Source organism: Trachurus trachurus (genome assembly GCF_905171665.1).
Source record: "Trachurus trachurus genome assembly, chromosome: 12".
NCBI lineage: Eukaryota > Metazoa > Chordata > Actinopteri > Carangiformes > Carangidae > Trachurus > Trachurus trachurus.
This window is the reverse complement of record NC_139908.1, coordinates 16273129-16287754: the sequence shown is the minus strand read 5'-3', so window position 1 is coordinate 16287754 and position 14626 is coordinate 16273129. Positions and strand designations below refer to the sequence as shown.

Here is a 14626-nt window from a genome sequence, read left to right as displayed (position 1 = left end):
AATATACATGTAACAGCAACATGTTGAAAATTAAGTTAGCCTAATCTCTCAAATGACTTTACAAACTTCAGATTGGTCAATGGATCATCACAAGGAGTTGTAAGATGTTGCTATACATTATACACTGAAGCTTCATTATTAAAATTAAAAATGCATCCAGCAAAGAGACAATTATTCACCCAAGCCAGCATGGGTCAACTGAAACAAAAGAGAACATGTAATTAGGGGTTCAAAAATATAATGTGATATGAAATGATGACATTTATTATAAATTGGATGCAGCTTTTTTGTTTGTAAACTTGTTTTCCTGAGAGTTTAGTTTTCAAGAAGACCATTAACATCCTCTCCCAGGATGCACTGGGATCATTATCCTTTAGGTGACACAGTCTGAGGTCTCTCATTTGCTTGCCTGCCATTTTATTCATTTATTTTGGAGGCTCATTACACAGACATGTAAATTTTCACTTGGAGACTGTTGCACAGTCACATCCAGCTTTCTGTTTCACTCCACTTCCCCACTTCTTCCTCTTCTTCTTGTCTATTTTTATACATCATTCACCTTTCTTTAGTTTTCTGTGTAGATTTTTGAAAGTTAAGACCACAGACTGTAAAGCCACATATGCAGTGGCAAGCACTACATTACAAGTGAAGGAAACATTTATTTAGTAGTTATTTTTCTCTTTTCCTTTCATGTGAATCATTTTACTTTGGCATATTTCATCTTTACATTTCTCTTCCCCCTCAATTCCTCCACGCTCTGTTTAATGTTTTGTTTCATTTGTTTTCACTTCACATTCCACGCACCTAGATATTACTGTTAAAATATTACTGCCAGACTTTCACTTCGCCATATGATATCAACAATTGAATTTGGAATGTTTTAGGAAGAATTTCCAAATATTTTTTTCCACAACTGACAAATCATAAAAATGCATTTTAAATAGGTTTACATTTGATGAGTGTTTTCAAATCTGCACTGGTAGAAAAAGAAACAAGAAAGAGTAAATGTGGAAATAAAGTTCATAGTTTATTTTTGTTTAGTTCATTTTACAGACTTCCTTCTCTGTTACTGTAAGATGCTGCTGACCTCACAAAAACCAGCGACCGCATTTATGCACGTGTCCATTTATGCCGTGTCAATTTCGACGCCTACAGATTTCTTTCGAACTGAATCTGCATATCTTCTCCTCTCATGGAGGATAGTTCTCTAATTTGACATTTGGAGTAAAGTGACTGTGGAACTTCTGGTACCAATTTTGCATACATTCAAGATATGTATTTGAACAACTGAAAAACTTTGTACTGTAGTTTAAATTTTGCTGTTAAAAGAAATGTTATAAAAGAGTGCCCCTGGGGCCCCTCATCAGTAAGTCATTGTTTTACTGACCCTGAGGTGTCAGCAGACTGCAGCTCTTTAAAAACAGATGTTTAACCCAAAGTCAAACAACAAACATTTGTTTCATTAACTAGTTTCGATTCCAGCATCACAATGTCTCAACTGAGGAACTTTCCATTTGCGTTTCTGTACTACACAGTATGTGTTTGAAATAGACTGGTCAGATGTGTTGCCAAAAAGCACCCTCTGCCTGGCCCTGTGTGGACATTCCTCCTTTTCCCCTGTTACTGCAATCAGCTAAATAACAGAACACCAGCTTTTCTCAAGAGCAGTTGTGCACATATGCTTTCATCAAGACTTCCTTGAATGAAACCATTCAACAATGTTATGCTCCACTTTTCAGATTTATTATCTATTGAAAGAGAAGATCCAGCTTATTTTGGCATCCAACAGATTTATCATCATTATTTATTACAAACGGATTAGTCCTCAAGATGAATCTTTCAGGTCATTGTCATTTTACTGAAAGATAAAGGGAGTTCCCCCTCTCTCCGCTCCCTCACCCTCCTGCTCTTCCTTTTTCTTGATCATTGTTCTGAACCATGATAGAAGTACGTCTCCGTCCTGTCCTCATCATAGCCGGGATAGTGTCCTGCCTGGCTGCCTCCCCTTCCTCTGTCCTCAGGGCAGTGGATCCCCAGTCTCTTCTGCAGCTTTTCCTCCTGGAGGCGAAGCTCCATGGAGTCCACCAAGTCGTAGATGCTATCCAGGGACCACATGGGTGATTGAAACCATGCCTTGACATCGCCATCCTTCCCCACGATCAACATGCTGAAGTAGTCCTTACTGATCTTCAGCTGTTCTCTCAGATTGTTGACCATGTCACGGGATAACGGCTCAACTTCACTTTGACTGTGACCTGGAAGAAGGATAATGAAGTGAAAACTAAGCAGTGCACTTCACAGATGGATAAAACCAAAAAAACGACTATTGGGAGTTAAACAGTTTCACTCTTCAAAGGAATCTCTTCAAATTTCACACAAACATCATTACGACTCAAGGATGAACGGGCTAGACTTTTAGTCAAAGGTCAATGTTCAGAGTTATGGTGATTTCATAAAACACAGTTATGGCCTTGGGAACATAATTTTTCAGTGATGCCTTAATGGAATTTTTTCAACTTTCAAAATGACTCACCGTTTAGTGGAAATAACTCAACAGTTCCTGATGCCTTGTCTCCAATTCCAGTCAGCTTTAACATAGCAAAGTGGCGAATTCCTGCAGAAAGGAACATCATTTAGCTTGTAGATTCAAATTAAGTTTGTAGATGTTTTTTTTTTTTTTAGCTTATCTTACTGTACATCAGCTAACTCTTTGACCGTTTCATATTTGTATATTCATAATGAAATCTAATTTTGTCTTTGTTTGCCTTTTGCTGTTCTGAGGGTTAGAGGGAAAACCTGACTAACTCTGTCAATGCTTTTGCATATTTTTCCAAAACCGACAGAACGGACAGAGACTGTGTTGTTTGTGTGTTGTGTTACTGACCCAGGTGGCACTCCTGTCCGTTGAGAGCAGAGAGCTGCTGTTGGAATGAGTAGTCGTCCTCAGACGGAGCAGAGATGAGCAGCAGTCTCCTCTTAGACATGAACCTTAATGTGCATAAAAATGGTCATTCAACTTTGAATGCTGTGGTGTGGGCCAGTCAAGCATAAATCTTTACTTAAAGAGTACTACTTGGAGTTCATATCAGTAAAAAAAAAGGCTCCAGACATTGTTGCCTCTAGGATATAGGATAATAACGAGCTCTGAATTACAGTACTTTACCTGAGTAGGGAATTCTCAGCCTCAGGCTGCTTGTCGTTGGAGCAGACAGGAGGACTCTTTCTTTCTTTTTCTTTTTCTGAGTGCCTCGAGGGAAGGTTGTCAATGTACTCGAACAGAGCAGAGGTTGATGGTGGAGCTTCAAAGACTCTCTGGGAAAAGAGGAAAGGTAGTTAGATAATTTAGAGAATGATATATGAGACATAAGGGGAGGAAAAAACACACAGATCTCCTCCTAAAAATGTTTTAATGAACAGCTAAAAAGGGAATGCAATCTGAATGGTTTTAATGGTCTTGACATTGGATGCGACAGTCGTGCATCTTAAAACTAGACAGACTCCAGGTGTGAGCTTGTGTAAAAGTGGTGCTGAAAAGGAACATAAATTCTCAGCTGCATTAAAAAGGACAGAAAAGACGAAAACAAAAGTAAAAGGGTTCTTACATTGGGTTTGATGTCGTAGTCCGTGACGGTCATGGAAAAAAGGTCAGGGGACGAAAGGCCGAGCTCTGCTCTCAACAGGGAGACCAGGCCTGAATCCACCACCTGCTCTGATTGGTCACTGAGTGGAGTCACTGAATCTAAAATACACATACATATTCATATTTAAATGAATGTATACACATGGATATGAGGGAGTAGACAATAACAGGAACACATGATGAGATCCAATACCAGTGTCAATGTCAGTCAGTCACTCCATCACTTTGGTTCAGACTGAAATATCTCACAAATGACCAGATGGATAATGACCAACTTTTACACGTTCATGGTTCGAAGATAATTATTAACAACGTACATTTCCATGGAGCACAGTTGTGATTTGTGTTTTATTGCAAATCAAAGGCAAAGGTTAGTGTGCTCACATGCTAAATTGATATATCTTACCCTTTAGATCAGAGCAGCTCTCTGGTTTTAGTGTTTAAGTGCGACCTTGTCGAGCCTCTAGCATGGCTGCAGACTCTTGTTTTCCATTAAATCCATTAAACAGCTGCAGTTCAGCTGCTGACTGAAGTCTTGGAAGTCAAAATATAAACCTAGCACGACAACAAATGTTGGCAACCCAGCGAGCAGTAAGTCGCAGATTCTTTTTTCGTCTAAATGAATTGAAGTAAAGAGGATGAAGCATGGGACACACCAGTATGAGTTAGAACAAATACAAGATAATGGTACCATTGAAGCCGTATTTGCCTTAGTAAAAGGTACAGTCTGTTTCCTTGATAATATCTGAATGACATTTTCTGATTACTTGAATCACCCCTAGAGAGAACCCAACCAAATGCCTTGGATGCAAATGTTCAAACATACAACATCACTTACACATACAAATGTACAAATGCTTCCTACCGAGCTGCTGGTGCTGCAGTGTGAGCGTGGCGTCACTGCCTTCCACAATGGTTGCCACGGTGATCTTCCTGATAGCGAGGTCACAGTGATGCTTCTCGTTCTCTTCTTTCTGCTGGATGTAAAGTGACGCATCTCTGCTGGGCGTCGAGATCAGCTACAGTAGCACCAGGACGACACACACAAACAGGCACTTCGTTCAGACTAGGGCGAGGGTACGGACGAACAACAGATACAGTATGTGTTGCATGCATCTGTAATATGGATGCCACTGTGCATTAAAATATGGGAAGAAAGGCAGACAATAGGATGCAAAAAGAGAAATGTCTCACCATCAACCTTCTTGTTCCCCTTAAACTGTCCAAAAACTCCCTCAAGGCTGCTTTATCCTTGTCACTGGCCTCTCTGTTGGACTTTTTTCCTCTTCCTTTTCCTTTCTTTCCCTTTTTCCCTTTGCCCTTTTTCTTAGAGCTCTGTTTCTCCCGTGTGTCATCCTTTACATTCTTCTCTCTGGTATCCTCATTGTTTTTCCCTCCGTGTCCTTTTTTCCCTTCTTTCACAGTGGAGTCAGGCCTGCAGTGCAATACAAAAAGTTTACTTTGATGTTCATCCAGCACTGTCTGTTTGGTGTGGAGGCATGGCATACAGTACCATATGGGAATACAGAAGCTAAGCACATTTTCAGAGAAATCAATCAAAGCATTCAAGTTCAACCTTGTGTTTGGAAATTGGAGAAGAAAAAATGAAAACACAGCACCTGTCTTTCTTCACTTCTTCGTTGCTCCTTGACACCGATGGAGAGCTGTGCACTTGTGTCTCTTTTTCCTGTCTGTTCGAAGTGGCCTGACCACCACTGCTTGAGTCCTGTCCCCTCGTGGACCCCACAGCAGGAACCTTACGGATGACAAACCGCGACCGTCCACTCAGGATGTCCTGGACCTTATTTTTCAGGGCAGCTTTTTTGTCCAGAGGTTTTTTTTGTAATGCCACCACAGAGGTAATGTTCGCTCGCCTCTGAGGGCTCAGCACCATCGTCTTCTTCATCTTTTTCCTTTTCACCACAACCTTCTTTTTAGCTGTTTTACATCTAAATTAAAAAGAAAACAACAACCTGATTCAAACTGTTCCAAAGAAGTCGATTCATATTGTAGTGAAAGTCAGAAAGGAATAACACACATTGACATCTTTTACACAGTGGTTGACAGTTTTTTTTTTGCACATGATGAAGTAATTAGTAATATTATAGACAGACTTAACAAGCACAAACAAGAATTACAATCATATGCATCAGTGCTCCTAGAAATGGAAGAGAGATTATCCAGAGGACACCTCACAACCCACTCAAGACAAGCGCTGAGCTGAATCATTAGGGATTGAAACATCAGATGTAAAGCACTCTTTAGTTCTCTATTACTACAGTGAGGAACATGAATAATGGTATAATGAAACCTCAAGTTGGATCCTTTTCTGGTCACCTTCTCCAACCTCCTCATGGGGAACTGATCTATGAGCTCCAAAATGGCCTCAACACGGACGGGATAGGGGAACCGCTCACTGACCCGTAGATTCTTCTTCACGACCAGCATGGTGAACCCTTGCTCCTGAAACAATTGTTAAAACCAAAAGAAGAGAAAGAGAAAACCAAAAGTCAACCACAGTAGAGGACCCATTTTCACGAACCTTTGTTTTCTTAAAACTGTCTCAAAGACAGTGGATTCTTTGTTTCTTTTAAGAGAATCAAACCGTTAGCGGCTCACTGGTTACCTGGTTGGTGAGCTCCAAGTAATGCAGCAGCTTGGTGACAGTGTCTGGGTCTAGACTCTCTACTGTTGCATCTCCTTGGAAAGTTGTCTTCTGGATGCGACCTTCCATCATAGCGTTCTGAATGATGGTGATGATAAAGGTGTCTCTCTCTGCCAGACGGCAATGCAGCCCTTCCTAAGAGATAAATCAGAAATAAAAAAGAAAGAAACAGAGTCATGTTAATATAGTGCGATATACTGTAAAATAGTGAAATTTCTAAGTGTTATTTTCAGATATCAGATAAAACATACAAAAAAAACCCTCCTAAATCAACACGGTATCTAGAGTAAATGAACAAGTGTCGTACCTGCTCCGTGTCTTCTAGCTGTTTCTCCATCATACGCAGATAATGGTCATTGTGTGATGGGGCTGTAATCACCCACAGCCGCTTTTTACCTACAGAGAAGAGCGATGTAGGTACGGTAAGTAGGCAGGCAGACAAATACAAACATCAGCATATCAGTTCATTTCTCTTGCCTGCAAATTCAGACAGAAAATCCAGCTCTGGAGCCAGGCTTGATGATGGCCCCCCGGCTTCTCTGTTCTCCTCTCCATGTTCTCTGTCTTCATCCAAACCCAGTCCCCGCTCAAGTCCTGGAGGGAGGTCTGAATAGTCTCCCCAGTCCCTTACATTAGGGTCCAACTGTTCCTTGGGCTTGCTTCGCCCCGCTCCAGGCCAGGCAGCAAGACAACTCAGGCAGCTGAGGCTCCACAAAGCAAGAAACAACCGCAGATGCGAGTGTGAGTCAAAGAAATTACACATCCTTATACTGGCAGATTGGTCTGTGTGTAGATCAGCTGGAACTGGTTAGGCCCTCACAAATCCTCTACACATTTGTGTAGTGCTGTCATATAGGCAGCGATGTTGCAATTGAAACAGGTGAGATTGACCCACAGGTTGTTTAAAAGATAAAAAGATGAAAAACTTCCATATTTTGAATCCAAAAATTCAGATCCCCACCAAAGGTTGATGCATTCTGTTAAAAAAAACAACAGGTGGACTAAATCAGGAATGGGTCCCAGAGATAACAGAGATGGTAACTGCTCTCACCAGCAGCGAGAGACTGACTGGGGAGATCTCACTGTGCTTGCACACAGACACACACTCCTGGTTCACATTATACCCCGGGCTTGTTAACAGGAAACTCCTGGAATTTTCTGACTTCAAAGCATTTTCTTGCTCAAATTTCTCTCTCTCTCTCTCTCTCTCTCTCTCTCTCTCTCTCTCTCTCTCTCTCACACACACACACACACACACACACAGACACATGCGCACATGCACACAAACACATGTATTCTCTGTGTGGTGCTGTTTTGTTTCACAGCTGCCTATTTCGCTGTCCATTATCTGCAGAAAAACAATCCCCCACATTTATACTGCCATTCAGTGCCATATGGACAAACACATTGAAAATCAACCTCATTGTTGCGTAACATTAGCGGGGTAAAAGGGGCGATGTGAGGGCATCTGCCATGTTCTGTTTTTGATCAAAAGGCTGAATGCCTACCTCACCTGATTCAGTGGGTATAGCTGACCCACACCTCTGACCTCACCAGTTCCTGGGGGAGTGAAGAGACGGCATCGCTGCAGATATGAGTAAAAGATTCCAGATTCCAATATCTGTTCCTGTCCTTTAGGGGTTGGCAAAGTCTATGACCCGTGTGTTGCTGCAGACATGGATAAACTGGAGGCTTCAAGGCAGAGCAGCACTTTGGCAGCACTAAAGTCATTTGTCCAAGATGAGCTGAGGCTTTTAAATGAAAGGAAATGGCAGCAACCATAAATAAACCTGACAGGTTAACAGACAGTGCAGTCTGAAAAAGTTCACGCAGGTTCAGTTCAGTTCAAACGGCGTGAAACAGTCAAATGCGCCCATAGGTGAACAGCAAACAATTGTTGACTTTCTGCCAGGAAAATGTGCTTATCACTCCCTCGGCCATCTACAGTACTACATCAACAAATGACACAAAGAAAATTACACATGTCATGTATTTACTGTACACTGCACTTTTCAATTCACTTGAACTGACTAGAAAACAGAGCAGCACACTGAAATACACAATGAGAGGAGAACACGAGGAGTTAAGAGCAGCATTCATTGAGAATCAGATTACAAAGTGCGCGATAATAAAATTCATATGAGAATGGGATTTGATTCACGATCTTCCAGTTTACTCCCTTTTGATGCAAAGGCAGTGTCTGTCACCACAAGTCCAACTTTTTATGGGCTTTGATGGAGAAAAAAGTTTTTAATTTTCCAGTTGTAAAATGTTCGACAGGAAATTGGATCAAATGAAAAGTTTTTTGTGTGCAAAATAATAGACAGTGAGTGCATGTTGAGAAAAGGCTTTCTTGTCGTAAAAACATCAGGTGTCAGACGATTAGGTTTTAGTCTGGTGGCGCATTTAATATTGTTTTCCATTTTATTTTTGTGTGTTAATGTTTTTCATTGTCATTCGCAGTCAGTCACTTTCAAAACAACGATATGGGGAAAACACACAAAAGAGGAAGAAGACCGTTTTCAGACTGAAAGATGAATATATGCAACTAGAGATGACATTGTAAACACAGACTACTAGACAAGATACAGGTTGTAGGTACAGACTTTATTTGTAATGGGTAGTAAAGGCAGAAACATCCCTACACCTGCTTACTGACCTCCAAATTACACCTGTTAAATTTATAGTTTTGTTGTAAGAAGAAAAAGAAACTGAGGAAAATGAAAATCAAAGAAGTGCAAGCAAAACCAATTCAATTAGAGGGACTATATCTTTAGGGTGCAACGCTTAAATGAGAACCAGGCGTAGAAACAACGCATTCCACTCTGAGCCTGATAAAAAGAACCAGATGATCGCTGTGACCCTGTGAGAGAGTATATCTTCTCTATACAATATATACAATACTGTAAATGGAAGCACATGCTGGTGCAGGGAGAATAGATATGCTGAATATCAGATAAACAAAGACAGACGAAGCAGTTACTGCCGGTGTTTCCTTGTACAAGTGTCAAAACAGGTTGTGTCTCAATTTTTGTTTTTCATTAGCAGTTAAAAGGAAACCCAGCCATACTAACATGTCCTAATTAGCACAGAAACACAGATGTAATGTGTCCCTCATAAGCACTACATTTTACAGGATATAATTACTGGAGAAACAGGGACACATGTTGTAATTGTTCTTGGGGACCACAGGCTTCGCTCCAGTTACTTCAAATCAAACTTCACTGCTTCTCTGACTGAGATTGAAGACGCCAAAGAGGGAACGTGGCATGTTCCTCAGAGAGAGAAAGTAGGGCAGATAACTGACCCCAGTAGTAATCTAACAGAAAGTGCTCTAATTCATAGCTCTCTGCTATATAACACAGAGGGACTACACAAACTGTCTGGGGAAGTAAACGTATTCTCTAACATTAGTCCTTAGATTTTAAGACAAAACCATCAGTATGACCTAATCGGCTGCAATCTGTTATATAGCAGGAGGTTGACATGATATGGACACAATCCTCCATGGCAGTGTTACTGTACTGTCATCACTTCTTCTTGTAAATGAATAGTTTAACTTGTCCAGGTATGAAGCATAGGCAGGGAAATTTACATCAAGAATATTTTCACTGGAAAACCAAAACAATATTTAACTTGTGTTTACAATCATCAATAATGTACCAGCACTTATTAAGGTGTGAAGTTGTGTGAATTTAGACTGGGGTCAATAAGGATAGATAGATAGATAGATAGATAGATAGATAGATAGATAGATAGATAGATAGATAGATAGATAGATAGATAGATAGATAGATAGATAGATAGATAGATAGATAGATAGATAGATAGATAGATAGATAGATAGATAGATAGATAGATAGATAGATCAGGCCAACATTCAAATTGTCTAATATTGTAATTCAATTTGTTGTCTTTAGTGATACTTGATATTTCATGCCATATGTTTTTGTGGGCTAAAAAAAATAGTAAAAGGGCGACACTCAGTGGAGGTGTATAAAACTGCATCTTCCGTCTGTCTTTAGTATTAGGACGCCATTTCTGATGTTTGCAGTAAAATATAGGCTGATAGGCCTATGTTTATAAAATGGTACAATATATAGGCTATACTCTGTCGTCAATAGCTTTTTAGCAAAGTGCATTGATGTGTTTGTTGTTGCTGTTTATGAAATCTACTCATGCATTAACTCATTTTTCATATAAGTTTGTGTCAAAAAAAGAAGTGACAAATCGGTTTAGTGTAGCAGCCAAAATATGACCATTAATGTTGTTGTTAGATTACAAAATGTAAAGACGGAGAAGTGAATTTCATCGAGCAAAACATATATAAACAGGCATCTTGAATGGCTTTTCTCTTGCCCCGTTGGCCAGGCACAGCCAGCACATCAGAAGTCATCGGATATCCTCTGAGGCGTCTCATCATATGATCCAGTAATATTGAACACCGGCCGCTCGCTCCCTGCAGACATCTTCCGGGTCGACAGAAAGTTGCTCGCCTACAGTGCTGCACAGAGCCAGGACTGTCTGCAAAGGTCAGTCGACTTTTACCAGCCGCTCAACTTTTCCACTCTCGCTTTTCACCACGCAATTTCGTTTCGGTTTGCATCCTTGTGCATGTGTCAGTGGGCTGTTTCGACTCATTTTGAACGTCGCTTTCATACGCAACACAGATGTGCGTTAGCTGCCAGCTAGCGCGCTAGTTGGTTAGCTCATTGTAGCTTCCCACCCCCCTCCTCCTCCTCCACCTCCACCAACAACACCACCACCACCCGCCGCCCCGCTACATTTTACGGGCAGTGGAGACAAAAAGAGAGAAGAGGAGCTGGGCTGAATAATAACCATATTGATCTCTGACTAATGGATAAACTGCACCGAGCACTGGCTCAACAACAACAACAACAACAGCACCACACTTAATCCACCAGTTTCTGCGCCTCCAGCGCTCCTGTTTTCACAATGAAAGCTACTCATTTAAACCGAGCAGCACTTGTTTTTATCCACAGCCAGAGGTTTAAGAGACGCACCGGGGCGAGTCGGTCCTCCTGACACGGGTTTAATCTGGCACTTTCCATGACAAAGCATGAAAGCAACACAACGTTTTGCAAAATGGTCGTGTTCATTCATTTTGGCTTGATGAGCTAACGTTAGCACAAAATAGAGAAAGAAAAAAGTCATTCATAATATGGTGACGTGGTAGCTTGAGTGCTTTTTAAACGACAGGTTTGACACGATAAAACAACAAACACAGGCTGTAATGTGACTATTAATCATGTCTGCTCTACAAACAGCCGGTCTTTGTGACAGTAGGTTCTCAACAGCCCTGTTATAAGTGTTGAAACTGAAAGTCAATTTCATAGCGTAATTGATCAACAGTTTCCATTTCAGGGTGCAGATTTGCTGTGTTTCTTTGTTTACGTGACAATAAAGAGGATATAAGAATTTGAAGACTTTTAATGGCACAATTTTGAAGGGCATTTTTTCCACAACATAGTTTTGATTTTAAATCCAGACAGCTGATCAAGTAATGCAAAATATAATCAACATAAAGGATACTGGAAATCCATGCGTTCAGACCTCTGGGCTATGATTGTATGACTTTTATTGAAAGGAAAGATTTATTGGTTAGAGCTGCAGTGATTAGTTGACCAACAGAGAAAGAACCTGAAAGAAATATTAAGTTATTGTTCTACTTTTTTTTTCTTTTTTTTTTTTGCAAAAATGTCAATAAGAATTTAATGCTAAGTGAATATATATTTGAGTTTCACATTAAACAAGACATTTGAAGACTAACCTAGCCTAACTTGGCCTATGTGGAGGATACAGCAGCCATTTTCTATTCATCAAATATTAAGGTGCATTCATTAATATAGAAAATGATTTGATGAATTGATTGTTTAATATTGAAAATACCCCAAAATGTAAAAGTTAAGAATATATAATAGCTCCAAACACCAAAACATTAATTTAGCATTTAGTTAAAAAAGGAGGAATGTGCAAAAGCTGTTATCAGCAAATAACAGACATTCTTACTTCATAAATGATTTGAGTTAAATGTGTTTATTACTCCCAGTTTTATTTGCTTTGGACTCTTGAACAGGGGGATGAGGGCACACAGGATGACAGAGTGGCAGAGTTTATTGCCAGTTGATTCTAGTTCAAACCCTACTACACCAGCCAAGCTATCCCAGTCTATCCCAGTTCCATTATCTCCCTTTAAAGTAAACATGCAGTCGGTCATGGTGTTTTACCGCCACAGAGTAACTCATTGGGCTGCAACTGCAGTTGTCCACAATTTTGTGAATATACACATATGTGACCCATTTTGTCCCTCTAAAAATATCTTTATTGAATATAGGTCAGAAACATTCATACGTTTGTGTGATGGTAAAAACCTTGGACAGATTCATTATGTGGACCCAGCGGTCAGACTATGTTTAGGTACAAATGCATTAAGGAGTGTTTTCTTAGTGAAAGTGACCTATTGCTTGAACAAAGGTCGTGTACGCATGTGCACATGAAACTGTGGGTGGGACATATTTCTGTGTTTACAAATCAAAGTGTGCAGAAAAAGTAGTGCGATACTCTTATTTTCACTTTCGAACTTTCATCCTGTCACTCTTCTTCTCCCATAATCCCCCTCCCCCACTCCGTTTGTTTATGCCCTTATCTCTCACCTGTCTCACGTCTCTTCCCTAGGAGGGGTGCTGCCTGTCCTGTCGAGCTCCTCCTGGTGTGTGAGTGTCGGGTGTGTGTGCACCATGGCGAGCCTCCTACGCGTAGTGGCGGCTAACTGCTCGGCCCCTGTGTTCAGCGGGGTTTCCTCCGTGAAGCTGCAAAGCGCCCATACAATAAAATCAACATGCCTCCGCTTCTTCAGGACCAATCAAGCTCTTGGACGATGTGCCAGTCCAGGTAAGACACTACTGTATACATGTGCATTTAATCCTACAGCCAATGCAGAAACAGTGGATTTGCCCAAACCTTCACCACAAATCATTTCAAGGTTGTGGCAGTGAAAGGAGCTCCACTGAGGTCACGGATTTTACTGTGTCACAAGAACCATAAAAACATGTCTTGTATGCACAACATGCATAGAAAGCATAGAGGTTGTGACGGTGACAAAGTGTCCCAGTGTCACCACAACCATAAAATCTCCAGTCGTCTCTGAGCAAAAAAGACTTGATATGCTGATAGTGTGCTAGTGCTTTTGACATGTGATTTACTGACAGAATACCTGTGCTGGTACATAATGAAAGCTAAGATAATGAGATTAGCAATAGCTGTTTAATTGTACAGGGACTGCATGTCAGTTTAACAACTCATAAGCTGTATCTCAATTTCATACACTCATAATGCGTAGATGGATTTTAATTATTGTTGGCCAGAACATTTCTAACCTACAGTAGATGGAAATGTTTCCTTGCAGTACAAAGTCCTGCAGTAAAAATCTTAGTAATTTTAGTAAACACAATAGAGTGTACAGTACAGTATACATGTTTTTAGACTCATCAGTATTTTTTATAGTAGAAGTGCTAACCATCATAATTGGATGGTTAAATTCAGGGCTATAAGGCTGATTTTCCTCCTCTTTGAAACCCAAGTCAAAGACATGTTTCCCTACTGATATCTGCATGAAGGCAAAGCCACCTGTAGCTTCTGTGTGTTTTCCCATGCACATGTGAATCAGGTGCAGGTGTCACCCACTCATTATATAAACATAGACAGAGGTGATGTTTTCAGTAAAATTGCACAACTCACAGTTAATTCAATTGTATGCTATTCATACTGTCGTCCATTGTTGGCCCTAGCAACTGGTGAAACACATCTACCATTGTCATGTAATTATACTGTAGAGCAATTGTTCATGCATTCGTTTTCTTTGCATGCTCATTATACATTGTAAATGTTGTGAAGAGGTTAATCTAGTGTTTAGGCAAAATAGAGATGAAAATATCTATTAAAGGAAATCCTGCAGCTTTTTTATTTTATTTTTAAGTCTGAACAGTGTTTTCTAAAGGTCAGTGTTGCTACCTTTATTTGCTCTGAGCTCCAAGGTCACATTCAGGATAATGCTGCCCTGAGGCATTATTCTCCATTTTTCCATGACCTCACTCTATACCCACTAACCAGACAGAAGGCGTGTGTGTGTCTGTGTGTGTGTGTGTGTATGTGTCTGTATGTGACTGTGTGTGTACTGTTAAAGCCGGTGCCAGCTGGTTGCAGGTGCCTTATGTCTGTGCACCCTGCGCTCATGATTGTTGCCAATGTCCCTCTATCGATGTGTAGTTGAGAGCTGAGTGTTAAAGGGGTGCTGGTGACCT

At 40.5% G+C, this 14626-nt stretch overlaps 2 protein-coding genes across 3 annotated transcripts in view; one reads left to right on the top strand and one right to left on the bottom strand.

Moving 5' to 3' along the window:
- Positions 1 to 1205: 1205 nt before the first annotated feature.
- On the bottom strand, positions 1206 to 7584 carry ccdc80l2 (coiled-coil domain containing 80 like 2). The gene is made up of 12 exons (XM_083982986.1): positions 6783 to 7584; positions 6613 to 6701; positions 6267 to 6440; positions 5952 to 6103; positions 5260 to 5589; positions 4835 to 5075; positions 4506 to 4659; positions 3603 to 3739; positions 3164 to 3312; positions 2885 to 2988; positions 2534 to 2614; positions 1206 to 2255 (listed from the first exon to the last, which is right to left on the bottom strand). Exons 1-12 carry the CDS (start codon positions 7066 to 7068, stop codon positions 1924 to 1926), a joined length of 2229 nt encoding a protein of 742 aa, XP_083839112.1. The 5' UTR covers positions 7069 to 7584; the 3' UTR covers positions 1206 to 1923.
- A 3014-nt stretch (positions 7585 to 10598) lies between these two features.
- The window catches only part of nnt (nicotinamide nucleotide transhydrogenase), a 32225-nt gene continuing 28197 nt past the window's right edge, over positions 10599 to 14626 (top strand). The window contains exons 1-2 of one of the 2 annotated variants that reach the window (XM_083983071.1): positions 10599 to 10837; positions 13002 to 13217. In XM_083983071.1, the coding sequence (XP_083839197.1) occupies positions 13064 to 13217 (154 nt within the window). In that variant the 5' untranslated portion in view covers positions 10599 to 10837; positions 13002 to 13063. Of the gene's footprint in view, positions 10838 to 12879; positions 13218 to 14626 lie in introns of those variants that run through there. The other variant, XM_083983072.1, reaches the window with a different exon arrangement.